This window comes from Sciurus carolinensis, chromosome 16 (assembly GCF_902686445.1).
Source record: "Sciurus carolinensis chromosome 16, mSciCar1.2, whole genome shotgun sequence".
NCBI lineage: Eukaryota > Metazoa > Chordata > Mammalia > Rodentia > Sciuridae > Sciurus > Sciurus carolinensis.
Window position 1 is genome coordinate 12,594,241 of NC_062228.1, and position 27,060 is coordinate 12,621,300.

Below are 27,060 nucleotides of genomic sequence, written 5' to 3' on the forward strand. Positions count from 1 at the left end.
TATGAGCCGCAGCTGGGTTTTCATCACATGATGACCCAAGGCCTACTCACCATGCGTGCCCGAAACAATGCGGGAATGAAGGACTGGTTAGATAGGGTGAGGATTCTGGAAGAGTCCTTTAGGACGTAGATGTTGCCGAAATCAACTTGAGTTGGGTGTACATGAATGACAGGGCCTTCTCCGATGCTCTTTAAAAGACACACCTGGGTTTGAAGTGAGAGAAAAAAAGGACCAGCTGAAAAGGCTAGCTTTAAAAATCAGCTCATCAGAAGCTCATAACCACCCCTTTTATAAGAAGCAGGGATAAAGGAGTGCTTATGGGAACTGTCTTCCCTTCCTACTGGTCACAGGGACAGCCATGCTGGCTCAGACCTCTGGGTTCAGCCCAGAATTCCCATGCACTGAGGCAAAAGCAGACTCTTGGGCCTCTAAGACCCACGCAGCACTCCAGCCCCGAGAGCACTGAGCATGCAGCTCAGGGATGCCTCTTTAGAGCGAGGAGTGGCTGGTTTTGAGTCCCATTTGCTGTCATTTCAATAGCAGTGACAGGAAAGGGCCACTGCACATAGCTGTGCCGGTTGATGGCTGAAATCCACTTTCAATATGCCTGCCCCGTGCCTTTTTCTTTTGTAAAGCACTGGCTACCCTCTTGTGAGTCGCGTCTGTGCAGGACCACGGGGTGTCCCAGTGAGCCCAGCAGGGGACGTGGACTGGTGGCATGTTTTGGGGGTGGTCTGCCTTGGTGATGCCATTTCATAACTCAGGTTGCTTATCTATGGCATCTCTTATGGAAGGTATAAAGCAAAATCCTACTTTATTATACTCTCTAAGCAATCAGAATCACTTCAAGCAAATGTAAGCTGACATCATCTAACATCCAAGTACTCCAAATGCCTAGGGACACACAGCCTGAGCAACTTCCTTCAAGACTTATTCTTCAGTTCAGCCCAAGCAGCAGAGAGCTTTCCATGTTCTCCCTCTTACCTCCCCTGGAGAGACAACACTTCTTATTTCTTTCTTTCTTTCTTTCTTTCTTTTTTTTTTTTTTTTTTTTTTTGGTGCTGGGGTTTGAACCCAAGGGAGCTTAACCACTTAGCTGAACTATATCCCCAGTCTTTTAAAATTTATTTATTTATTTATTTTTATTTTGATACAGGATCTGTTGCTGAGACTAGTCTTGAATTTGGGATCCTCCTGCCTCAGCCTCCTGAGTTGCTGGGATTTTTTACAGGCATGTACCACGGTGCCTGGGAAGACTACTACATCTCTTAACAGCTTTAGTAGGTTAATCTGGGCTATGGTTCGTATGGTGAATATACAGGAGAAGATGTGGTGAGCAGTGAATGAAACTGATCTCTCATTTCACATATGACAAACTAGTGATGCTTGAACCCAGGTTTTTACCAAGAACAACCAAGGAGCTTATTAAATACACAGGTGTGCTGGTCTGGAGTGGGGTCATATGTGTACGTGTGCATGTACGTCAAACTTCTGTGTCTTAAAACAACTGCTGTGGAACAATACTGCTTTGTGTGTGTTGGGGGTGGGGTACTGGGAATTAAACCTAGGAGTGTTTTACACTGAGTTACATCCCCAGTCCTTTTTTTGAGACAGGGTCTCACGAAGTAGCTGAGGATCTTGCCAAGAATCTAGTCCTTGAACTTGCAAACCTTCATCCTCGGCCTCCAGAGTCACTGGGATAACAGGCATGCACCAACATGCCCGGCAAATACTACTACTTTTTGATACATCTGCAAATAGATTCCCCAAGTAATGCCACGTTTGTATTTTGCCAATGCAGAGTGAAAACGTAAAACCCTGAAACTACAAATGCCTAGAGGATGTGTGAATATGGCATGAGCCCTAAATGGAGCAGCCTGACTGTCTGACAAGAAGCACGGCGATGAAAATTTTGGTTTTGAAAACTGGCTCTCACCATAGGAGGGTTCAGGCTCCCAAAGACGGAGATGTAGACTGTGGACCTGTGTTCTCCAGTGACCTGGGTCTTCAGGCCCAGTGGCAGGTGCACAGTGCTGTGGGGGTGGATGATCCCACGGGGGTTGGGGCTGCAAAGCAGCACAGCAGGCGGGTCCTCACACACCTGGGGAGACAAGCCAGGGGGATAAGCAAGCCGTGCACGATGAGAAACAAAGAGCATAATGATTTATTTTGAAACGAATGTTGTCCTGAGTCTATGGAGGTTCTTTAGAAATGTCTCATTGCTCAGGCAAGTCAATGGGCACCATCACCCCAATTAGGCCAAAAGGAAGTTTGGCTAAGGGCAGTGTGCATATGGCCAAAAATCCAAAGTGTCCAGCACAGCAAAAATGGTCCATAACATGGAGGAGCTCAGGACAACAGTCTTCCATGACCAAGTGCCTTAACCTGGCTCCCCACCTTGCCCTGCTGCACTCCAGTGGCTGGGGCACTCCTCTGGTACTTCCTGAACACATGACGCTGCTTCTCACCGCCAACCCTTTGACCTACCTGCTATACTCTTCTTGAATTTCTCCCAGGTGCCCCCACACTCTAGGGTCATCCTATAAAGTCCTTTTCCACAGCCTACACTGGACAGCAGTAACCATCAGCATATCCATCTTCTCCAGGGGTTGAAGACCTCGAAGGGCACGGCCTGGGTCCTTACCCTCACTGTATGGCTACTTTCTGGCCCCAAGTATATACTCAGCCTGTCTTTTTAAAAAGAGGAATGAATTACTATCACCCAGCATTCACCTATATGCATTCCTTACAAGTCTTTTTACAGCAATCACTAGCTTGTATGCAACGACAAAGCTGTAAAAATCCCATGGTCAGGCAAGTTTGGGTAATTCTGAGAAATACTTCTGAGGGCCTCAGCTCCCTGGGAGGAAGAGGGCACAGGTTTCACCTTCTGAAGCATCCCATAGTCCTTCCACCTCTGGCCTGGCCTAGCACAGCCCAGTGCAGCCCACTTCCCTGTGCAGCCATGCTTGGCTGAGCCCATCGGAGTCCAGCGCAAAAGGGAAATCCTCAGTACTGTTCCTGTATTTATCCAAGTGTTGATATTTTGCTCATTTATTGGTTTTTAAAATTAATTTTGATTTCTTAGAACATGGCATAAAAACATTATGTATCTACATGTCTGTTTGGCTCCCCTTACATTTTATGCCCAAGGCTACTGTCCTACCCTACTCTCAGCCCCGCTGTGCAGAGATTGCTTCCCCGAGCCCAGGTCAGGATCTTCTCTGAGTTCTTGAGATGGCCGTACTGCACAGGGCCAGCTGTTCTGCTGCTGAATATCTCAGTGTCGATGTGTCCAATGACCCCACCCTTGGCTTCTGTTTTTGTCTCAGAGATGCCCACATAATTCTAATTCCCTCTTCTGTGTAACAGTCCAAGGGCTAGTGAGAGGTAGCTCTCTTATCCTAGCTAAGTCCTTACTGTTCCAGACTAAACACTTGAGATGGCTCCTCTCATGACTTAGATGTGCAGATGATAAGGGTCACATTTTTGATTACTCCAAACATGACACATTTTTTTCAAGTTCCCATTAAAAATACAAGGATAAGATCAAAGGCAAATTCTTGGTTGTGTTTTGACCAGTGGCTATTGACTTCCTTCAGCTGTAGCCCAAACCTGCATTGGTTTTACGGCTCCCTTACCTCTCTATTAACTCATATTGAACTGGCAGACATTAAACCCATTTGACTCTTTTGCATGAATTTATATTTGAATACTGTACTTATACTAATGAGGTACTAATGAGGGGTTTTTTGGGGGGATAGGGTGGGGTGGATACTGGGGATCGAACCCAAGGATGCTTAACCACTGAGCAACATCCGCAGCACTTTTTGTTTTTTATTTTGAGACAAGAGTCTCACTAAGTTGCTTAGGCCTTGCTAAGTTGCTGAGGCTGGGTTTGAATTTGTGATCCTCCTGCCTCAGCCTCCAGAGCCAATAGGATTACAGGTATGTGCCACCCCACCTGGCTATACTACTAAAGTCAAATGCATTCTTGATAAACTGTATGTCATTAGCAATCTTCCATTACTCTAGTCTGTACAGATCTTTCATCCATATGTGAACTGCTTAGTCAACGTGGTCAGGTGTAGTGTCATGTGAACAGACATGTTTCCTAAGTCATTAAGAGACAATTTCTCCTCCTTTATCTTCCTATATTACCTCTATTACTCCGGTTCAACAAGTCCATTTATAAATATTGCCTTGCTTTATCTCGGTGATGATGTTCAAACCACAGCCCTGGGCATAAATGAAAACTTCTAGTTCATTTCCCATGCTCAGTTAGTTTATAGGCAATTATTTGCAGGTGCACTTCTGCATGTTGGCTTAATTGACACTTTCCCTTCTTTATCAAGGGCAATTTCCCTGGGAAATTAACAACTGTTTACACCTGCAGCTGCTCACTCATGCAGATGGCAATCCAGCTGTGGCTTTATAACCCCATCCCCAACTTATCCGAGGGTTAAAAATCAGAATTACATAAGGGCATGTGCTCAGGATTATGGCTGACAGAAGGATGTCTCTTTCTCATCCAGAAATCCAGTGGAAGAAAAACAAACAACAAGGAAGGATAAAGTAACTCACCTGAGGCAGGATCTCATAGCATCCTGGGAGGTCATCAGGATTGACAAGCTGGATCACTTTCTCGTAGGGGTAATTCAGGAAGCAGCGCCCAAAGTCCACCTCTGTATTCACCAATTGGAGGTCAGGTACAACACACCTGCTTGGAAAACAACAACAACAACAACAACAACACATTAAACAATTCAAAATAGCTTGTTTACATACAGAAAATGCAGAGTCCTAAGTTAAATGCATTTGTCACTGTCACAAATGTAGTAGTTTTACTCTAATAAATACATTAATCATTTTCAAATTTTCTCTACTGTCACCCATCTCTCTTTGCTCCCAGTCACTATTTTCTAATCAAAAAAGGAATAGAAGCAGAAGTCTTTAGACTGCTGTCTTTGATGGGTAATGACTCACATTTCCATTGTTTTTCAATTTGGCCTTCCTTTGGTAAAGGCCCCATGGAACAAGTTCCAAAGAGTAGTGGGTCTGTTCCCATGTCAAGCAGGGCTAATGCCACCAGCATGGGGTCCTAACTAGCTGTGACACTTTGGACCAGGCAGAAAGTCCCCCAAGGACTAGCAACATCTCACATTATCTAAATAATGGTGATCATTTTAATTCCTATGCAGAACAGCTGTCTGGGGTGAGTAGGCTCAGGCAGCTGCTCAGCCCAGAGCAGGCGCAGTGACAGTGGTTCTGATGTGGAGGGGTTGGGCTGGGGAGGGAGGGAGGGCTGCATGTAGCAGAGAGAGGAAATGAAGCCCTGTTTTTGTAGTTGGTCTGTTATTAGGCGACCTGGGTTTATTTCGTGTCTGTAGCTCTCAGAGTCTGACGTGCCTTGTGTCATTATGGTAACACGCAGTGCGACGGTGAAGAGTGCTGGCTTCTCAACTAGACAGAGCCAGGCTCACTGCTGACCTCACTGCACACAGCCCGGCTCTCTCTCTCGTGGAGTTCCACGTCTCTCACAGGCAGAATGAAGGTCATTCGAGGGATGGACGGTGGTGTCTTTGGTGTCATGGGGAATGCGGGAGGAAATGTGAGTGGAGGGCAGAGCCCAGTGCCAGGGAAGTACGCAGTGAGGGAAGGGCACCCCTGGTATTGGCGTGGCAAGCTGCCATGCTGGCTCTCTCAGAGAGTCACTTTGGGGAACAAGTTCTGAAAGCAACTCTTCTGGCAGAGTCAGAGAGCAGTTCCTGCAGATTACACCAAAAGTAACGACATGAAAGCGCCTTTCTTTAACCCCGAAGCTTGTGATGTAGCATGAGACGAGTGTTCACTTTTAGCTGGGATGGAAGTTGTCAGGTGACCCAATGACTCTCTTAAAGTTGAGCCTTTGCACCTAAAACGCTGTGACTCAGAGGGTTGATAATATTTCACTTGGGTCACAGAGTATATGTTAGTAGGAAATTCATAACCTCTTTAGACTTTTTTTTTTTTTGATTCTGGATTTCCTATTGAGAGCTGTAGGGAAATGGATCTGGAGAGTGTGAGAACAAGCCCACACAGAAAACGAATGCAAACTGGACTAACAGGTAAACTCAAGTACAGAAAGAACCACATCAAAGAGTTTTTGCTGTTTTTAATCAATCAAACAAAAAAGGTTAGGTCTTGAAGGAATACTAAGTAGGCCAAGGCACCACAGTGGTTCCTTCTACCCAGAGGAAAAGTCTCATTCGAGTTCTTTCAGGATTGGGATTTGTCTTGAATTATGTCCAAGACACACGAAATGGTGCCACTTAATTTCTCCCCAATGACCTGTCATCCGCACCTTCTTTGTGGTGTATCTTCCAAGATATCTAAATTCTAGAGATTGACAGATTAGCATCATTGGTTTAAACTGAGTCAATTTCTCTATTCTGTATGCACAGCATTGCATTCGTATACTTAAATTCCCCAATCTGGACCCTTAGGCTTTGGGTACAGTGAAATCTCATGAGTTATTTAGAACCATGTCATCATCAGCAGGTGACACGAGCTCCCTGGAACTGGGTCAGGAAGACGGAGTCAACAAATGGCAGAGCCAGGGTTTTAACCTGACTCCAGAGCCCCTTGCTGGGAGAAGCTGGTGAAGGTCCTGAGCAGTTTCCATCTTAAGAGATGAGCTTACTGGGGGGCTCACTCACAGCCTGCAAGTCAATCATGGTTAATGATGACCTGGAGCAGGGCACGTTGGCTAAACCTATCTTCCACTGCAGGATAGAGAACGGTGCCTTCCAGCTGTCTGATTCTGGAACACTAAATTGAAAGGTGACAGTGAAACCAGCAAATCATCATCCCTTCCTGCTAAGCCCTTTTTGCTTACACTATTTTGAACCATTGGAGAGCACCGTTTATTTATTTTCTTTAACAGTGTAGAACACATGCAACTTTTGTATCCCTATCAAAGGAGCTTTAGAAACATTTACTCTTCTAAAGTTTTGCCATTTAAGTTCGGTTTTCCCTTCCTGGGAAGGCAGAACAAATCCAGCATCCGCTAGCTGGCAGGCCAGCTGCCTTCTGGGAGCCAGCCCCTTACTGGGCTAGGGGGCTCTCTGGAAGAGAGGAAGCCGTAAGTGATACCTGGCTGTAATTAAGAGGGCCAGCACTTCTTCCCCAATGCCCTCCACATCCACCACCAGCGCCAGCTCATATTTCTTCACAGTGTTGGAGCATAAGGTCACCTGGAAAGGAAAGGTGAAAAGTTGTTGCACCTCCATGGCGGCGATAGGAGCCCGGGTGGGGAGGACTATGCTCATCATGGGGGCGGGAGGGGGTTCTAAGTGCTTTATAACTGTATAGCATTTTACGTTTTTAGTCAAAAATGTTACCTTGCTGGGTCAGGGCATGATGGGTATTTTCAAAGGCCAGGTTAGAAACCACATGGCTTTCAGTACAATAGGTCTGTGCGTTTCTGAGCTGTTTTATCAAAGAAGCTGCTTATCCGTGCAAGAAAAACGATGACCATGAAGCATGAGAAACGCCAAACAAACTGATCATCGAGATCAAAAGTCTTCCTTATACCTCTTGGTTATATGGATTATGAAAATTAAATATACTGAAGTTATACAATGAAATTTCTCTTAAATCACGATAAATGAAAATATTATATAAGTTCCAGAAACTGGCATAGGAAATCAGCCCCTGCCCCTGGCAATATTCACTACAAGAGCAGAAATTGGGAAGTTCTGAAGAAAGGTCCGTGTGAGGACCATATCTGACCAGAGCATGTTACCCTATGTTTTGATTTACGGCTGTCAAACTTTATATTTAGGCTTTGAAAGCCTTGTTACAACTTCTAATTGCTTTAAAATGATTTGCCTGGAAGAGATCCTTGTACATCTAGAGGACAGCATCTTACAAGGGTTAAGGCTTTTCCATCTATAAATTATGTATCGAGTACTAATTAAAAGTTTTTCTCTTGCAGAGGGAATCAAATCTGAGTCCACACAGACCTGGCTGAAGTGCAGATCAGAAGGGAAAAGTGAAGTATAGAGAAAGCTTTTCTGGACATAAAGGAGAAATAGATGAAGATGAAGTGACTGATTGGAAAGAGAACCTGCTGGATTTGGAGAGTAACAGAGCATCGTGGGGGCGGCTATAACCCCTTGTTGATGCTTCTGGACTGTGGTGAGAAGGAAGAAGAGCAAGAGCTTGTGGCAGAGACTGCTAGAGACATGAGGCATTGTTGCATTGTTAAAAATCTTCCTGTCCATAAGGAAAGATAGGTAATACATGGGCTGAGCTTTATTAAGTAACACATAAATCAATCCATTGCAGCAATATTTTTTTTAAACCAGGAACACCATAGTTAGCGATCCTGAGAAATTACAATGATGGGTGATACCATCAAACTTTACTTGATCTGTGAAGAAGCCCATGAAAGAACTGAAAACTCCCAGAAAAGATTCAGAATGAGTAGATTTGAAGTGAGATATTTAAGAGGCATTAAAAAACAAGTGTGGTGGTGCACGTCTGTAATCCCAGCAGCTCGGGAGGCTGAGGCAGGAGGATCTCAAGTTCAAAGCCAGCCTCAGCAATTCAGTGAGGCCCTAAGCAACTCAGTGAGACCCTGTTTCTAAATAAAATATTAAAAAGGGCTGGAGATGTGACTCAGTGGTTAAGTGATTCTTGGTTTGATCCCTGGTACCAAACAAAAACAAAAACAAAAAAACCAACCAAGTTTGGGGGATAAAATGATAGTTCAATTAAATATTCAAAGGTATGAATTGAAGAGAAAATTACCATATTTAGCTGTGAAGTCTTATCTTTTTTCTTCTCAAGCAAGTATAAAATCATTTCAATTTAGCAGCCTTTAATATTTCTAGACCTCACTGGAGAAGTGACCCTGAGGGAAGACAGCTGAAACCTTTCTCAGTGACCGTGAATGAATTCTGCTGTTGGCACTGTGAGGCCACAACCAAGACACTGCGCTGTCCCGATTTCATGGGGAAATCAGGGGTGAACCACCAGCCTCCTCACTGCTCTTGCTGTGGGTCTACATCCTCAGCACTGATGGCAACATCACACACATGTTCACCGTGAAGCCCAGATTTGTGTTACGGATCTGAATAAGCTGGCTACCATCTTTGGCATAAGTCTGGATATTTATTGGTAGAAAGTCTGAAGGAAAGAAGCACCTAGCTATTGATGAGTTCTTCAAAGGTTTCTCATTAGTACTGATGGGTATGCTATCTATATAGAGCAGTGGTTTCACTAGAAATACCTAGAAGTCACTGTACTAGCAAAGGATCTAGATTAACCCCAATCTCCTGGAGCAGAGTCGATTTCTTTGCCCAAGGCATTTGTGTCTGCCTTCTTTTGTCAATGGTTCACTTCCCCAGGGCCTGCTTTCCACATGACTTGACAGGCACACCCTCCCACTGCCGCTGATACCACAGAAAGCCCTTGGTGAGGTCCTGACAGCTGCTGGAAGTTTGGCAGCTTGTCTGCGTGTGCTGGAAGGCTGTGCGCTTTACCCTGATAGCCGCAAATCCCTGGGAGCGGATGGTGCCACAGTTGGGGATGATGGTGAATTCTTTCGGTTTCACTGTGAGTATTTCTTCATCGGCCCCAGATGGTCTGTTGACTAAATCCTTCTCACAAAATGCAGTGCTTTTGGGACCAAGTCCATCTTCAGGGACACGCAGTTTGAAGGTCATGGGGATCAAAGATGTATTATTGAGGGAACATGTCAAAGTATGAGGAAATCCTGGAAAACAAAATACGAGGTAACAGATAAAAAAGACCCCAGTAGTCTCCTTTGGCTGTCCACCTCCCCTAGCAACAGCTCAATTTCTATGATGAATCAGTCACAATTCATAGCTACTTAACTCTACCTTGCCCTAAATATTGTTTTCATTCACACAATCAACATGTTTCATTCATTCATTCATTTACTCATTCATTCCTTCAACAAATATTTATTATGCATTTCCTATGTAGCCGGTTAAACAGAAGATACAAAAGAAATCCCTTGATTGGCACCCCGGCCCCTCCAAAGAGGCAACCTCTATTATTCGTTTTCTGAGCTGTCTTACAGAAGTATATTTATTTTTTGCATGAATACATACTTTTAACATAGAATCACGTTTGTTCTTTTCATTTGCAAATGTGTGAAAGGAGAAAGTGGGTCTTGCCTGCTGTGTGACCCAGAGCCTGCTAAAACATGGTAGAATCAGTTCTAGACCTGTCTGGGGAGCATGCTCTGTTAAATAATAGCCTCTCTCCAGACAGGCTCGAGGATCTGCTCTGGAGTCTGTCAGAGGCTAGCACCTGACTTGGCACTCTCCCGGACAAAGCCACTTTGTCCTGTTACACCCAGCTCTTATATGTGCAGTTCAGAGACTCAGGTCAGGAATCTTCCTCGCCAGCAAGCAATAAAGTGAGCTCTGATTCTGGATTCCCTGGTGGCCACTGTATCTGTGATCACTTTCAGAATGATATGAATTTTCTATAATCCCAGGAGAACACAGTGCTTGCCTCTACTAGATACAAACCCTGCTCTTCTACCTAGAACATGACTACCAAAAAATACAATGGGTCTCTTGAAGATCTTCTCTTGGAACTTCCAGAGGAACTGCTAGAAGTCAGTTTCACAGTGGTAATTACTACATGACCATGACTTTTCTGAACTTGCCCAGTAATGACGCTTGAAACTAGACATCCTATGTTACCTGACCAGCTAGGGGTTAAATGCTCTACAAATATAGGGTGGACTATGAAAAGAGGGTCCTATAAGGAGTCAGATGGGTCTTCCGAATCCCTACCTAGTCTATTCCTTGGAGTCAGAAGTTTTTCATAGAATAAAGCCAATTATAGCCTCCTAGTTAGAACAATTCCTGGTATTAGTATCTGGAATACCCCACACTACTGGTCAAGAATCCTAAAGAAAGGACATCAAGGACAGCATGGTTGTTAATAAGAATGCTATTGTAGGCTTCTGGTTGCACCCAATTCTAACACCATTTTATCTCTAGTTCCACCTCAGCTGTCGACTGCTAGTTAATGTCTACTAGATCAAAAGTCAATGTTTATTTGCCTATTCTCGGAGTAATTAACAACATGACTGGACAGAATGTTCAAGAATTCACAGAGGGAAATCATACTCCTCCCAGTACTTAAATAATAACTTGAAGGACAGCATTCTCAACAGGTTCAATTCTCCTACCACAGACATATTTTACCTGACTAAAAGGCCCTAAGAAGACTTCTTGAAAGAAACTAGCAGGGTTGGGGATAACTGGTAGAGTGCTTGCCTGGCATGTGTGAGGTACTGATTCTCTGCACTGAAAGTAAGTAAATAAATAAAATAAAGGTCTACTGACAATGAAAAAATATTTTAAAAAACCTAGCAGATGAAGATCATAAGGCTGCACACATACACACAAAAGAACAAAATATAATTCTTTAGGAAGATGGTACATCTTTTGGAACATGATCTCATATTCAAGAATGGATCCTATCTGAAATAAAGTATTTAACTGATGCAGCCATATGTGAGATGAAAAATTAAATCACAGTGTAGAGACTTTTGGGATCCATGGAGTATTTTGGACAATGATTCCTAATATTACTAACAAAATAAAAATCTCCACAAAGTGAAGGAAAATGTGTGGGCAGATCATTATGCAAATCAGATAGCACTAGTAGTTGCTCACTGAAATAATTCAGAATTTGGGAGATCAATAAACACATATACGCAACCCAGTTTGGACATATAAGATGCACCCCTCAGGTTTAGAAAACCAGTATTGCCAACGATGGGGATCTTCTGATCACACCTGTGGTCTCTGACACTCCAACTATGCCACCAAATCTGAGATGATCTTTGGTCAAAATGTTGTACCACACACCCCAGGATAAAAAGGATAAGATAATCTCTGCCTAAGAATCAACGGGAAACTTTCTCCTTTGGAGCTGGGGACAAAGCTTGGCAATGACTGGCTGCTACCTACCTTGCACCCTATGAAACTGTGTAAGTGAGACGTGTATTTTGAGAATGGAGATGGACAGTGCCCAAACCACAAAGTACAGAATATGCGCTTTTGTTCCTTTTTTTTTTTGCGGTGCTGGGGATTGAACCCAGGGCCTTGTGCTTGTAAGGAAGACACTCTACTGACTGAGCTATCTCCCCAGCCCCAGAATATGTGCTTTTGATTGTCTATAAATACTTCAATGGGTTTGAACCTTCCTATGCAGAAAGATGACTGCTACAACTGGGACTGAGAGATTTCAGGTTATAATTTTCCTGCCTGGGAATATCATCTTATACTAGAAGAATTACAAAGAATCTTACTGTTTGCTAACCATTTGACCCCAAATTTCACAATTTACAATCTTTGAGAAATGTAGAGCACAAAAAGAGTATTATGGATTTTAAATTAGCCAGGATCTCTGAGGCCCTTGGTGAAGTCTTGTCTTTCCTTCTGACGGGCCTTGGGTCAAGCGAACTTCCTCTGGAACTCACGGTGGTCTATTCACTTTAGGAGATCATACCAAGAATGCAAGTCTTTCACTGATTTGAGGCAATCTTGCTTCATGTGGCCATAACTAAAGATTGTAAAGTACCCACTCATCTATCAGTTCAAGAAGGCTTCCCCCCAAAACCTACCCTTAGAATCTCTCCCCTCTTTCATTCAACCTGAAGAACAAGTACTCTGAAAATTACGCTGATGAAAGTCTTTAGAGCTTTCTAACAATTGACCCTGAAGTCACTAGGTGGACTTTTGAGTAAAAGGAAGCTCACAGAAGCTCATTTATTGGCACAGAATTCTAGGCCAACCATTAGTGTCTCTCAATAACTTGAAAACCTTACTGCCCTATCTTCCAGTCCATTGCTGCTATAAGATATCTGCTGTTAGTCAAATGATTTTTTTAATAGATAATTTTTCTCTCCAGTAGCTTTTAAGATTTTATCTTTATTTTTAATGTTCTTCAGTTTCACCATGATGTTTCTATGTTTGGATTTACTGTATCTGGCTATATACTCTAAGTACAAATATTTGTCTTTAGTTTAAAATTTCTCAGCTATCAGCTCTCCAAATATTGCTTTTGGGCTATTTTCATTCTTTCTCCTAAAACTCCCATTAGATTCATGTTGGAAATTTTAAATCAATGTATTTTTCTTGTTTCCTTATTTCCCCTTCATATATGTTAACTATTTTGCTGTTAGTGCTATGTTCTGCATGAATTTCTCAACTAACCAGTGAATTGTTAATAGACAAGTTTTATGTCTGACTGCCAGAGTTTTAGGAGTTCAAGTGGAGGGGAAGGGAAGAGGGTGGAGGATTCTCAAAATTCAGTGTGTTGAGTTGTGCTTAATTCCTTGATATCTATACAATACTCCTATTCTCAGCTACACCTGATGTGCACAAATCCATAAATTCTTTTGTTCATCTACTTCAAAGGAAATTCTTATGCCAGCTGCCAAGCTGTGTGGAATGCAGTTAGGTTTGGGTGGAGGGTTTAATTGCTGCGTCTAGAATGTACTACCCATGTTGTATCTAGAACGCAAAAGGAGCATTATTGAATGTCTTTAAAAAGTGCATTTATTTTTAAATTAAAAAAAAAAAAACACCATAAAAGCCTTTGGCCAGTGATGATAATTTCTCATAAACAAAATCTGTCTCATGGGTATATTAGGGAGAACGCCTGCACTCTGCTAGAGACACACTGCTTCGAGTATCTTTACCATTCTTTATTCAGTTATTGTCTGGCTTCTGCTACCACCTGTTCCTGGGACAGACTAGTGGCCTCCACTCAACTTAGTGTACACTAACATTAATCTACCTATTCATGTTAAAAGTTACTCCATTAAAAATCACCTGTTTTGTGATGTATTTGTAGGTTTTGATACTCACTGCAAACTGTAAAGACTTGAAAGTAAATGTAGTATTTTGAGGAAGTCAGTGTGTGTGTGTGTGCGTGTGTGTGTGTGTGTGTGTGTTTTCAATATCGTTAGACCCCACTGGAGAAGCAAAAGTGAGGGAATACGGCTAAAATTTTTCTCAGTTAACCATAAAATAATCCTGCTGAGCCTATATATGCATATGTGAATGTATGTATATGTGTGTCTGTGTATATATATGCATATATTTCCCCTTTGTCATATTCTGTTGAAACGCAATATATAAGGGACCTTGGTGTTTTTAAGAATTTGAAGTCTAGATAAAAGAATTTCAGATATTCTTTGGGCTCAGTAATTGGCTTGCCATTTTAGAGCTGCACAATAGACTAGATTGCAGAGAAAGCAGCAGTGTGAGCTTTCTTGGAGTAACTGACTTGAACTGCTTGTCTGGATTCTGTTTCTTCCCTCCAGGTGACATGATACGGGGCACTTGGTGTCTCGGTGCCGTGAGGGGTGTGCTGTGTCATGCTGCAGCTTCCCTGCCCTCTCCCTGCGCACAGGAAGCACGGTTTGGAGGACAGCGGCACAGGCCTTCACGAATGCCAATGTGCCTCCCGCTGCGTACCAGTCAGCCACACCACCCCCCTAGAGACGACGCCTCTAGTCATTGGCTGCTAGATGATTTTTGAGTTGAACATCATTTTCATTTTCCTTCAGAAGAGTCTCAAATACATCATAAGCATTCACAGAAATCACATGGCCATTTTATTATGCTATAGTAATAGGCATACTATTTCATTTATACAGATTTTCCTACTATGGTGTATGGTCTATGGTGTATGCACTAAAATGTACATGGGGGAACTGAGTAATAAAGCTGTCATGACCCCCACGTGTTAAACTGATGAAGAGATTATAAAGTTTTTCTATAGAACTCTTTTTTCCTCTCGTAGACGGGTCCACTCAAAATAAAGCAAGACAAAGTGGCAGGCACCGAAGCAAAACAGGGAAGATTATGACATACGGATTAAAACTAGCACTGTTCAACCAGTTTTTTCTATTATCACTTCCTAAAAAGAAGGATAAGTTAATTTCTTAATCAAAGAAAATCAATTAATTAAATGTGATTTGAATTGGATTTAAGTTCTCCCTGATAAGAACAATTAAGCACGAAGGAATAAAATTCTGTTGAGTAGGACTGAATTTGGGAAGACTCTATGCCATTGTTAAAAGTAAGTTTTGGGGTTTTAAAAATTTTACCACCCAAGGACCAATTCTTGTATCCATCCCTGTTGATGGTGCAGGAATTTAGACAGATCTCAACTGAAATACGAGTTCTGCTCCTGCTGTGTGATCTGAGGAAGTTGTTTGTTTCAAGGTTCAGTGCTTCCTCCTCTTAATTGGAGAGATTAAGTAGTAACTCTGTGCAGGATTGCTAAAAGGTTTAAATGCCTTGCTGCATGTAATCCATTTAGCAGTGACTAAAGCTCAAGACAACCAGTAAGAGGAGCTGCTGCTGCTGCTGCTGCTGCTATCACTGTTTTTATTAGCAGGGAAGCTTAGGGAGAAACGGCTCAGTGAGGCGACTGAGTGAGACATAACACAAAAATATAGAAGAGCCTTCAACTTGGAGTGATAGGACACCTGAATCAAAACACACTGAGTTCACCTTGAACCTGAGAGCAACTCTGCAAAGAGGCTGCTGGACAGCTGGCAAGTCAGAGTCTGCATTTAAATAGAGCACAGAATGTTCAGATAAAGAGGGCACTGGCTCCCCATCATCCCACTGCTAGAAGAGGGAGACAGCGGCAGCCTGACGGCTCTCAGTGCCCAGGACACAGCTACCACTTTCACATAAGCTAGGAAATGTCACCAAAATGCCTCTGCTGCAGAGGAAGGAAGGGTCAGTTCTACAGCTTCCTGACTGTTGCCCAATTAAAAAATGGTAAGAGAGGTGCTTTCTAAGCCCCTCTTCTCCTATGTAGAGACAAAAGAAATTCTATCTAATCTCTAGGATTAAAATGGAAAATTACTCACCATAGGACACATCCCCAAAGTGTAGAGCAGGAACATTAAAATGGAAGGTGGGTCCAATGACACAGCCTCTGAAAGCAGAGGAGTAGGGAGAGAATCCAATGAATGCAAAGTAACCATTAGGCACCGCAGAGAGGACAAGTACTAAACACCATAACCTGGCGTTACATCAATTATGGAGTCCCGGGAACTATGAGATGATGGTCTGTCACAGTGGCCTTAAAATTATTATGGGTTTTAGCAAATGATGCTTGGTTAATTTATGACCCCATTCCTACCAGTGAATGGGACAGAAGCAGAGTAGACAGATCACCCAACCAATATCCCTGAATGAGGTTAATCTGGATGAGACTCATATGTAAGGTGATTAACTCATCAAGAAATATAATCATGTTTGTTAATCATGTAACAAACATCAAAGATACTACCAATCCCTGTCCCATGCTTCGTAAAACTGTTTCAATTCCATTCTTACCACCGCTTCATTGTGACCTTGGCCAGTCACTTCACCTCTATTAGCTTCGTTTCTCCGACTCCAGTAGACAAGAAAGGACTAGACTACGTGAACTTGAAGGACCCTTTTATTCCAAATGCTGATCTTTTTCTTTCAGAGCAAAGCTCCATGATCCGGGAGAGACGTTCTAGCTTCAAGTAAGTAATAAAGAGATCCTGCAATTTCTAGCTTATTTCAGGTGGTAGGTAGAATAATAGTTCCAAAAATTTAGGTTTCATGGCAAAGGGAAATCAAGGTGGCAGATGGACTTATGGTTGCTAGTGAACTGAATTTAAGGTGCAGAGATTATTCTGTGCTATCCTGGTTGGCTCAGTGTAGTCACAAGTCTTTTTTTAAGAGGAGGAAGACAGAAGAGGAGGGAAGAGTGATGCACTGTGAGAAAAACTCAGCGGCTGCTCTGCCTTTGATGACAGAGAGACCATGAGCCAAGGACAATGGGCAGCCTTGAGATGCAGGGAAAACTTTGGGAATGGATTCTCCCTTAGAGCCTCCAGAAAGAAACAGCCCTGCTGACACCTTGATTTTAGGCCCCCAAAACCCTCATTGTACTTCTAGTCTATAGAATTATAACAAATCTGTGTTAAGATACCAACTTTTGCTAATCTGTTGCAGCAGCAAAAGAAAACTAACATATCCAGTATTTATTCTTGTTTCCTTCAGAGTAATAATCATTTTTCTCCACAATCTTTATCTTTTAAAATCTCTAGATCAAAGGTAAGAACAGAAAAGCCCCCGAGTCAGATATCAAAGCTTGAAATGTTATAGCCACATGAAAGCTAGAAAGCACTCGAAGGTACGAATCTCCAAATCTGCCAAGGTCCAGATGTTGCTCACGTGGGCAGGGCACACATGGGGAATGTACTGGTCCCTTAGTGAAATCTGTGGCTGCTCCAGTTCTCATCATAATGTGGTTAGAGGCTGTTGCAAGCCTGGGAAGAGTGACCACAGCAAAGAACTCAACGCAGCAATTTCGAGTCTAAAGGACATTCTTAGGACCATCGATTCTATTTCATGCTAATGATCAGAAGTGGTTTCAAAGGAGGGACTGGTACTCTGCACGGAATTAGGATTGAGTTGAGAATGAACTAGCGGTTACATACTTGACTTGGAAAAGAAGCTTCTGGGGGCCAGAGTAACAAATAAATGATAGAGCGGTGAAATGCACAAGAGGTTGAGGAAGTAGGGAAGGAGCTCACGAAATTGCAAAAAGCAGACATGTCATCTGCACAGAAGTTGGAAGAACCAGAGATAAATCATGTTTGTTTAATGACACTTATAACTGAGGGAACTGTGGTTGAATAATACCATCTGGATTTAGATAGAGTCCCATGAATTCTAACAGGGATATTCTTTTGAATATTAAGAGTGTCTATGCCAAGATTTTGCCATATATCAATGCAAAGATCTGTTAAAATAATAAAGACTGAGAGACTGATTGATTGAACTATGATATGTCATATGAAACGAATTGATACAAAATATATCTATGATATGGTTAAAACTCTAGAAAATTACATATGCAAAAATAGGAGGGAATAAAGCTGCTCCTGGGAAATTTTTTTAAAAATTACATTAATTTTAAATGATGATGATGTTCATCCAACCACTTGAAATATTGTGTTATGTAACCAGAAGGACAAATAGAAATAGCAAAAGTATATTATTTGTTCTGATCTCACAAGGCATCCTAGCCAAGATTATGTGGTACTGGGGAAGAACACCTGGAAATAAAAGAATAAGAAACAAAATTCTAGAATACAACATTAACTTCATAGACATCTCTTGGGCCATGAGGCCCGAGAAAGTTCTTTTGATGAAGTCATAAGTAAAGTTAGTGCTAATGTGAGTATTTTTAGTCTTTATAATTAGACATTTACTCATGACATCGGATACCTACCAGGTTTTCAAAGCTGCTGTTCGAGGCATGAAGTCTTAGGACAATTTTGGACACATGAAATACTGAACCCTAAAAGAAGTGAAGTGGTGAAGGAAATCTAGGTAAGTCTATTTCTCTTGGAAATGGGTGGTTAATTTGAGGATAAAGCCTCATAAACAGCCTTTCTGCAGTCAGAGTCTCCTTCCCATTGAAGGAAAGCAGAGATGAACAACAAAAAAAAAAAAAAAGAAAAAAAAAAAGAAAAAAAAAAAGAAGTGGCATGTGAATTTGGGTAATGGTAAAGTTCAGAAGAGAGAATGGGAGATGCATTCGCCACAGAGCAACCAGAACACCACCTAGTCCACCCAGATAGTGAGATTGCTGGATCCTACTACTTACAACGGAAGGTTCAAGTGCACCTGAACCTGTTCAGACATTGCTAGATAGGCACTACTACTCTGGGAGCTTAAGAAGAGATTTTTTTTTTTAAACAAATTCATCCAGGAGATGACAGAACTATTATTCAACATTATATTTCCTGGAAATTTTTTAAATAACAGTTTCATTGAGTTATAATTCACATACAATACAATTAACTCAATTAAAGTGCACAAAATATTTGAATATTTGAATATTCACAGACGTGGGCAAGCACCACAAATTTTGAACATTTTCATTATCTAAAGAAAAAGCAAAAAACAAAAAAAAACCCCCAAACCCATGCCCTTCAGCTATCACCCTCTATCCCTTCCAACCACTAAGCCACCCCACTAATCTACTGATTTACACAGATCTGCCTGTTGTGAACGTTTCCTGTAAGTGCAATCATGTAATGTATGGGTTTTGGTGACCAGCTTCTTTCACACACCAAGATGTTCTTAAGGTTCATCCACTGTATCATGCTGGAGCATGTATCTGTGTTTCATTCTTTTTTTTTACATTTCTTTTTATGGTCAAATAACATCCAATTGTTTGAATCTACCACATTTTGTTTATCTTAGGCTACTATGAATAATGTTGCTATAACATTCATGTTCAAGTTTTTATGTGGGCATAGTGATAGGGAACAGACAGAGAGGAGTTGTGGGAATGTGAGGTTAAGTGAATCATTCTATACACTGGGCCAACCCTCACATACTTTCTTTTTTAAAATTACTTATTTATTTTTGGCACTGGGGATTAAATTCAGGGGTACTTAACCACTGAGCCACATCACCAGCTTTTTTGTTTCTTCAAGGTATGTTTTATATAGAGGCAGGTTCTTGCTAAGTTGCTTAGGGCCTTGCTAAATTCCTGAGGCTGGCTTTGAACCTGTGATCCTCCTGCCTCAGCCTCCTGAGCTGCTGGGATTACAGGCATGCGCCACTGTGCCCAACTGCCTTCTTTTTTATAAAAGCAATTTACCTGCAGCTCTGCCTGGCTTAAGTTGACAGGATATGTTACATTCCTCAGCAAGCAACCTATAATTACAGGAGAAATGCAGGCCTGAAATGCTGATAAGAAGAATACTGGTTACCCTGAAGGGGGAGACTTTTGTGACCCTTACACAAAAGGAGATAAGAATAATTCCCCCAACCATAAAATCTGTAAGAACAGGTTCTAATTAGAACCCGTTAGCACAAGTCAAAGTGACGTAGAGCTGGTATAACAGTAGGGATTTGAAAGTCTGATGTCACCTGCTGTCAGTCAAAAGTGAAGAGTGGACCAGGATGGGACTCCGGAAACTTCCCTGGCACCCCCAATAAAACTGGAGAGCAGGAGAGGTGCACTGTCCCTCTCCTCTCTGAGAGGAACCACTCTGAGTGGAATTGCTGGGTCATGTGGTAACTCAACATTTACCTGTTTGCAGTGCTGTCAGACTGTTTTCTGAAGTGGCTACAATAGCTTACATTTCCACCATCAGTATGAGTATTCTTATTCCTCCATATTTTCACCCAAAATATTTTCCATTTTGTTTTATTATAGTCACCCAAGGAGGTGTGAAGTGGTATCTCACTGTGGTTTTGATATGCCTTTCCTTGATGATTAATGATATTGAGAGCATTCAGGTTACTGGCTATTTGTACATCTTTTTTGGAGAAATGTCTGCCTAGAAACTTTGTCTATTTTTAAATTGGGTTATTTTTGTTTTTATTGTTATGTCATAACTGTTCTTTATATATTAGATACAAGTTCCTTATCAAATACATGAGTTGTAAATACCTTCTCCATTCTGTAGGTTGTCTCTTTACTTTCTTGATAGTGTCCTTTGAAGCACACATCTTTTTACATTTTAATGAAGTCCAGTCTATTTTTCTCTGGCTGCTTTATTTAAGAAATTACTACCTAATTCAGTCATATGTATGAATGGCTTTATTTTTTCTAACAACATTATAGGTTTAACTTTTATATTTAGGTCTTTGATGCTGAGGAAATTCCCTTCTATTCCTACTTTGTTGAATTTTTACATTTTAAAATCATGATGGCTGCTGAATTTGAGGGAATGATGTTTTTGTACTTATTGAGATGATCATGTGGTCTTTTACTTCATTCCATTAATACTGCATGATATTAATGTTGTATTACATTGATTGATTTTCATAAGTTGAGTCAGTTTTGCATTCCTGGGATAAATCCCAATTAGTTATAATGTACAATCCTTTTTATATGTTGTTGGATTTTGTTTGCTAGTGTTTTGTTAAGGATTTTTGTGTCTATTTCATAAAGGTTATTGTTTATTTATCTTAAATAGTCATCAGAGAAGAGATTTAAGGTTTTACCTTCCCCATTTTTGTATGGAGACTAATTTATGTGCTAAATGTTGTAGAGGGTACTCAAGATTCTGAGCAAGAAGTCAGAAAGCCTGAATGGTTTAAGAGTTGATCTGCTAGAGCTTATGGAGAACCCTTAAGGGACCAGACAAATTGCTTATCATGAAATGTCAGTTGTTATGGAGGCAGAAAGTGGGTTGACTTTCATGTAATGTGAAGGTTTACTTATGTCTTTCCCATATTGTACACATACCTGAAGGATGCCAATCAGGGGGCAGGATACATATGGTGTGCCTTCTTAAAGAGTCAATGTTATTCAAATATTTAGAAAACAACCCCAATTTTTAATATAATAACAAACACAGATGTTTTATAGAATAGAAGAGCCTATAGAATTCTTGGGTATATTTCAGATAAACCTTCAGGCTTAAAAAAATAAAAGATTATGATTGTGATGGGCTGCCTGGGCCATGCTACAGAAGCCTTAAGACATATCCATTCACTCTTCTCAGTTTTTGGGGTTGTTATTAGTCTCCTAGGGCTGCCATAACAAAATACCACAGACTGTGCAGCTTAAACAACAGAACTTTATTGCTGCTGTGTTGAAAGGTGGGTGTTGGTAGGGTTGCTTGTTTTTCCCAAGGGCTCCCTCTTCAGCTTGTAAATGGACATCTCGTGTCCTCATCTGACCTTTTTCTAGATGTGTGTGTCTGTGTCCCAATCCCTTCCTCTTGAAAGGATATCAGTCACTTGATTAGAACCCAACCATATGACCTCATATTCACTTACTTACCTACTTTCAGGCCCTCTCTCCAAGAACCACCACATTCTAAGATACTGGGTGTTGGGACTTCAGCGTTTGAGTTTTGAGGGGACACAATTCAGCCCACGACAGGGACACTTAGGTAGAATTTTAGAACAAATGAAAATCACCTTTGAACTGACCTTGAGATTCTGAATTTCCTGTAGATATCATGAAATCAATAAATTTTCTAGGATCCTTTAGGCCACAAGTGTCTGTCACTTTTCTATGTTACACCAGACCTCAAGAGGTACCTCCGCTTGCAGATGGGAGTGGAGGGAAGGGCTAGCAGCAACCACACTAAGAGGTTGTTAATGGTAATTAACAACCTGTTGCTGGGAGAATTCAAATGGAGTCATATCAATATGTCCTGAAGATATGATCTTTCTATTTGAAGATGCGGCCTTTTCAAGCACCAGGAATCAAAGTTGTGTATCTGCCTAATGGGTTGGTGACAGAGAACTTCTTTTCAAAACCTGAGGACAAACTCTGCTATTAATGACTTTCAATTATCACAAGCAGCTGGAAAAGCCATCAAAAGACTTCTAGCATAAAAGCTGGGCTGAAGGACATTGTATGTGGATTCTTTTACAATGCTTGGAGGTGTTCTAGGTAAGATCATTCAAAGATTTCCACTAAAATCAAAATGAAGATGAAGGTTTAAAGAAACTATTACAACATCCAAGCTTAGTCAAGAAGATGATTTTATCAGGTGTTACTGTAATAACTCATTTTATCTAAACATCCCAACACATAGTAACTGGACACTAGTGTTTAACTCCTTATTCTAAAAGGTTAAAATTTACAGAAAAACTAGATCTCCAAATAGGACCTGTATTCCTCTTATAATAGCTCACACATGCTCCTTAGGGAAGCATCAGGGAAATCGGACACTCTCCATTACGCTGAGGTATTTACATCGACAAGGACAGATATAGGTTTCTAAGACGTGATCTAGTTTTTAAGTTCAAGAAGGCAGAAGGTAAAAACTTCAGTTAGTTTCCACATGGTCATAAATGTAGCTTACCTAATGGTCAGTTTCACAGGCTCCAGTGACCCGTGGACATTGATCAGGAACTTCTCTTCAAAGTGCCCCAGGATGGTGGAACTGAAGCAGATCTGGATAGCTTGGACTCCTCTGGGTTGAATGATACCCTCTTTGGGACTGAAAACAAAGCAGGCCCCCAAGGGCGAAGTGGAAGGGGTCACATTGAAGAGGGCATCGATGCTGCCTTTGTTGGACAGTATCGCCTGTGTCAGTAAAAGGCAAAGGTGAAAAGGTCAGGGGACCTGAGATCAACTTTCAAGGAAGCGTGTGGCTGTATCACTTAACACCTACACAGAGAAAGTTGCAGCAATTAGAACCAAAGGAAAACTCTCAGGGGGAAAAGAAGAGTTTGATGTTTTCAATGTTTGAAGAGAGGATTCTTAGACCAGAAAGTAATTTTATGTTTTTAGTGTCCTCTTTAAAATGAAGTCATTCATATTACACTCATGCTATAAAGACGGATTATGATCACTTTTATTGATGAAGTCTTAAAATGCACCTTTTGGTTGATATTCTCCATATGTGGCCAAGGGAAGGAAGATATTTTCCTTTAAGTGCATGAGAAGGCTGAAGTCAAATGATACACTGAAAAGCAAAAAGCAAGCAGGACACCCTGAGCCTGTGCTTCTAATGCAGCTTGAAGAACATAAATCAGACCTTATGGACTCCAGACGACAGGGATTCTCTTGCACCGTCAGTGATTGCTTTGGTCTCCTATGCAAGCAATGCTTTTGCTACAGAAGAGTTTTATCCCTCTATGATAGTGTTCTTGGAACCAGGTTGCCACCCATAGTTGACTGCAAACTAGGTTTTGTGGGGCAGAAGCTCGTGCCTGGCATTCTGCATCCCCCGCAGCTAGCCTTCATCTGCTGCCACTCATCACAGCCGCAACATTCTATCCCCAGTATCCAAAGACACCAGCTCCACTCCTCGTCAATGCTGTCCTTACACCTGCAAGGGTGAACGGGCCCTCAGCCTACACCTAAGGCATTGAGGACGAAGGGCACAGAGACATTAAGAAGGTTAGCAGGAAAGTCAGGAACCTGGAGTCTAGGGAGGAGGATTCTCAGAAGAGGTCAAATGTGGACAGAGGTCAGCAGTAGAAGCTGACCTCGAAGAAGACAGTATTTGCAATGGGGTGAGTGGGTGCCGAGGAAGCAGTGGTTGACTGGTGTAGATTCCTGCTTGGGAAGATGAGTGCTGAAAAGTGAGAATGGGAGTGGCAAAGTGGTGGGAAAATATTTTAGAGGCACCTGGGTGCTTTTGTATTAAATGAGATAATGCACACTCAGTGACCAGCCTAGGAAAAGCCCCATCAAGTAAGGCCAATTGTTGTCAGCAGAGAAGAGAGCTATGTGACCAAGGCAAAGGAAGGGGCTTTGTGACCCGGGATGCGGACTGAGGAGAAAGAGTTCAGGGGCTCAAGCTGCCTCTCAAGAAGAGCAGGTAGCTTAGAAAGGGTCGGTGGTGCACACCTGTAATCCGGAGGCTTGGGAGGCTGAGGCAGGAGGATTGTTGAGTTCAAAGCCAGCCTCAGCAATTTAGCAAGGCCATAAGCAACTCAGAAAGATCCTGTCTCTAAATAAAATATTAAAAAGGGCTGGGGATGTAGCTTAGTGGATAAGTGCCCCTGGGTTCAATCCTCAGTACACCGCCCCCCCAAAAAAAAAGGGAAAAAAAAAGAAAAGGGCAGAGGCCTCTGCAGAGGGAGACGGCCACTTCTGCCAAGAGAAGGGGACAGTGTGCTAAAGCAGATCTATAACTTCTCTTTTTATGTTTGTTTCCTATCTCCCTTGCTCCAAGTTCCCTGCTAGAATATTGCTTCACCCTTCAACCCTTTCAGAGAGACCACATAGAAAAGTGATTATGGCCAGGTACTCTGAAGCCAAACTGCCTGAGTTCAAATCCCAATTTTGCCATTAACTTACTGGCTGTGTAACTTTGGACCATCTCCTTATCTTCTATGTGCCTCAGTTTCTCCATCTGTGCTATTAACTTCTCACACTGCTAGAAGATTAGATTTATTAATTTGCATAATTTGTAGACTAGTGCCTGGCAAATGATGCTTGTAAGTGATAGTGGCTATTATTTATATCCCCAGTACCAAGCACAATGGGTACAGAATTTACCTGCGCTTAAGAACTGACAGACATATGCGAGTGGTAACTTGGATACCCCCTGTTCTCTCTAAGAAAATGTACAAATTGTCTTTTTGTTTATTTCCATTTTTGTTTCATGATTTTTGGGGGGTTAAAAGTTAAAAATAAAAGTCCTATTTCACCCAGTTTTTATAGTCATAGTTCAGAATTCTTCCATTTTCAAAAATTTGCATGTCATTCTCCTACCCCTGACAAAGGAGCCCCTATTTATGAACACAGAATCCAGCAAATAGTTCAGAATGTGATTCTGGTGATACTCTTCAGCTTATGGTCCAACTCCTGGGAGAAGGGAACATTCATAAGAAAACTTCATCTCCCATTTGTTTTCCTTCTTAATTACACTGGGGAAGAGTGTATACTCTTGGGGTTACGGTTTATTCTTTATGTTTCTGCTAAGCTCAGCAATGACTAAGGGCAATAGATAGTTATTCAAATTCGTCTCTAGCAGGTAATGTAATAAATTGAAAGAGAGACGCAATGAGGTATCAGCATTAAATGCGCATAGAGTGCAAAATACTCCCATGGGAGGCACCTCACCATGTCCTTCCTGGCCCTGCTCCCCTCTCCGAGCTGTCTGATCTGATGCATCACCTCACCTAGCACTTTAGCTGGCTGTGGTTTGCTTTACTGCTAAAATCTGGCAGGCAGCGGGGCTGGTGGGGTGGGGGAGCAGCGGTCTAAAGTACACTCCTGTTAAACTTGTAAGAAATTGTCATTATGCTCAGGGAAACCCTAGCTATTCTGCATCAGAACTAAAGGTCCTTTTCTGGTCTGGTTTCTATAAAGATGAAAGGGAAATTCACACTGGAAGAATTAGGGAGGAATACCAATTAATGAGAACTATTGCACTATTTCCCCTCTACCTAAGGGACTCTTCTCTCAAGTGCAACATAGAACAATGCAGAATATAGCTGAGCCACTTTTCAGTTTTTGACACTCGAACGACCGACTTCTTCATTCAAATCATATTCCCAGGCACGCTCCATTTCCTCATGACATTAACATCTCTGCTTACCTTTTGCATCACCCCATTTAGGCTGTAATTACCCTAGAGAATGAGGAGATGAAGGACACTGTCCCCACACCAGGTTAGGGCAGGGTTTAGAGCTGAGCTGGCTGGAGGCTGGATTTTACCCAGGGTAGAGAGTGGGATGCTGAGATCCTGACAGATTGAAAGGCCAGCAAAGGGCCTTCTCTTCCCAGAACAGGACAGAGGGTGCTAGCAACATGGGGGTCACAACATTTACAAGCTGTGTGACTGGACAACTCAATGCCTCCGGCAGTCAGGTTTGCTGTGTCCTGATCCCATGTGCTCTTTTTTGCTGACAGCCTGACCACATTCCCCAGTCTCTGTGAAGTCACATACAGATAACGGAATGTGAATAAAAGTGCCACGTGTCGCCTCCTATAAATATCTCATGCACATTCCTGTATGCTCTTTCCCCTCCTGCCGGCATGATACAGGTGAGGCTGCAATCTTGCAGGCACACAGCAGGGAAGAAGAGCACCTGCTGAGCTTTGCTTTGGATCTATCCAGCATTATCTTAACCGGTAAAACTTCCCTAAACCTCAACTTACTCAACTGTAAAATAGGAACTAACTGAACCTACTCTGTAGGGTTCTGTGAGGACTAAATGCATGTCAAAGCAGGTTATGGTTTGGACATGAGGTGTCCCCCAAAAGCTAATGTGTGAGATAATGCAGGAAGGTTCAGAGGAGAAATGATTGGGTTGTAAGAGTTTTAACTGAAGGGATTAATTGAAGTGGCAGGGTGTGGCTGGAGGAGGTGGGAATTGGAGAGTGAAGGCTTGCTCTCTCTGCTTCCTAATGATGCAAGCTGCCTCCCTCTGCCACACTCTTCCACCATGATGTCCTGCCTCACCTCGAGCCCCAAGGAATGGAGCCTGCCTTCCATGGACTAGGATCTCTGAAACCCTGAGCCCTCAGATAAACTCTTCCTACTCTCTAGTTGTGCTG

General features: G+C 42.1%; 1 protein-coding gene across 2 annotated transcripts in view; it reads right to left on the reverse strand.

Annotated features, from left to right (window-relative positions):
• Positions 1–27,060, reverse strand: part of Hydin (HYDIN axonemal central pair apparatus protein) — a 361,889-nt gene that overhangs the window by 232,728 nt on the left and 102,101 nt on the right. For both annotated transcript variants that reach the window (XM_047529238.1, XM_047529237.1), the window contains exons 11-17: positions 22,904–23,127; positions 15,938–16,005; positions 9,531–9,763; positions 7,135–7,235; positions 4,585–4,720; positions 1,937–2,101; positions 51–203 (exon numbers count right to left, since the gene is read on the reverse strand). In XM_047529238.1, the coding sequence (XP_047385194.1) occupies positions 51–203; positions 1,937–2,101; positions 4,585–4,720; positions 7,135–7,235; positions 9,531–9,763; positions 15,938–16,005; positions 22,904–23,127 (1,080 nt within the window). The remainder of the gene's footprint in view (positions 1–50; positions 204–1,936; positions 2,102–4,584; positions 4,721–7,134; positions 7,236–9,530; positions 9,764–15,937; positions 16,006–22,903; positions 23,128–27,060) is intronic.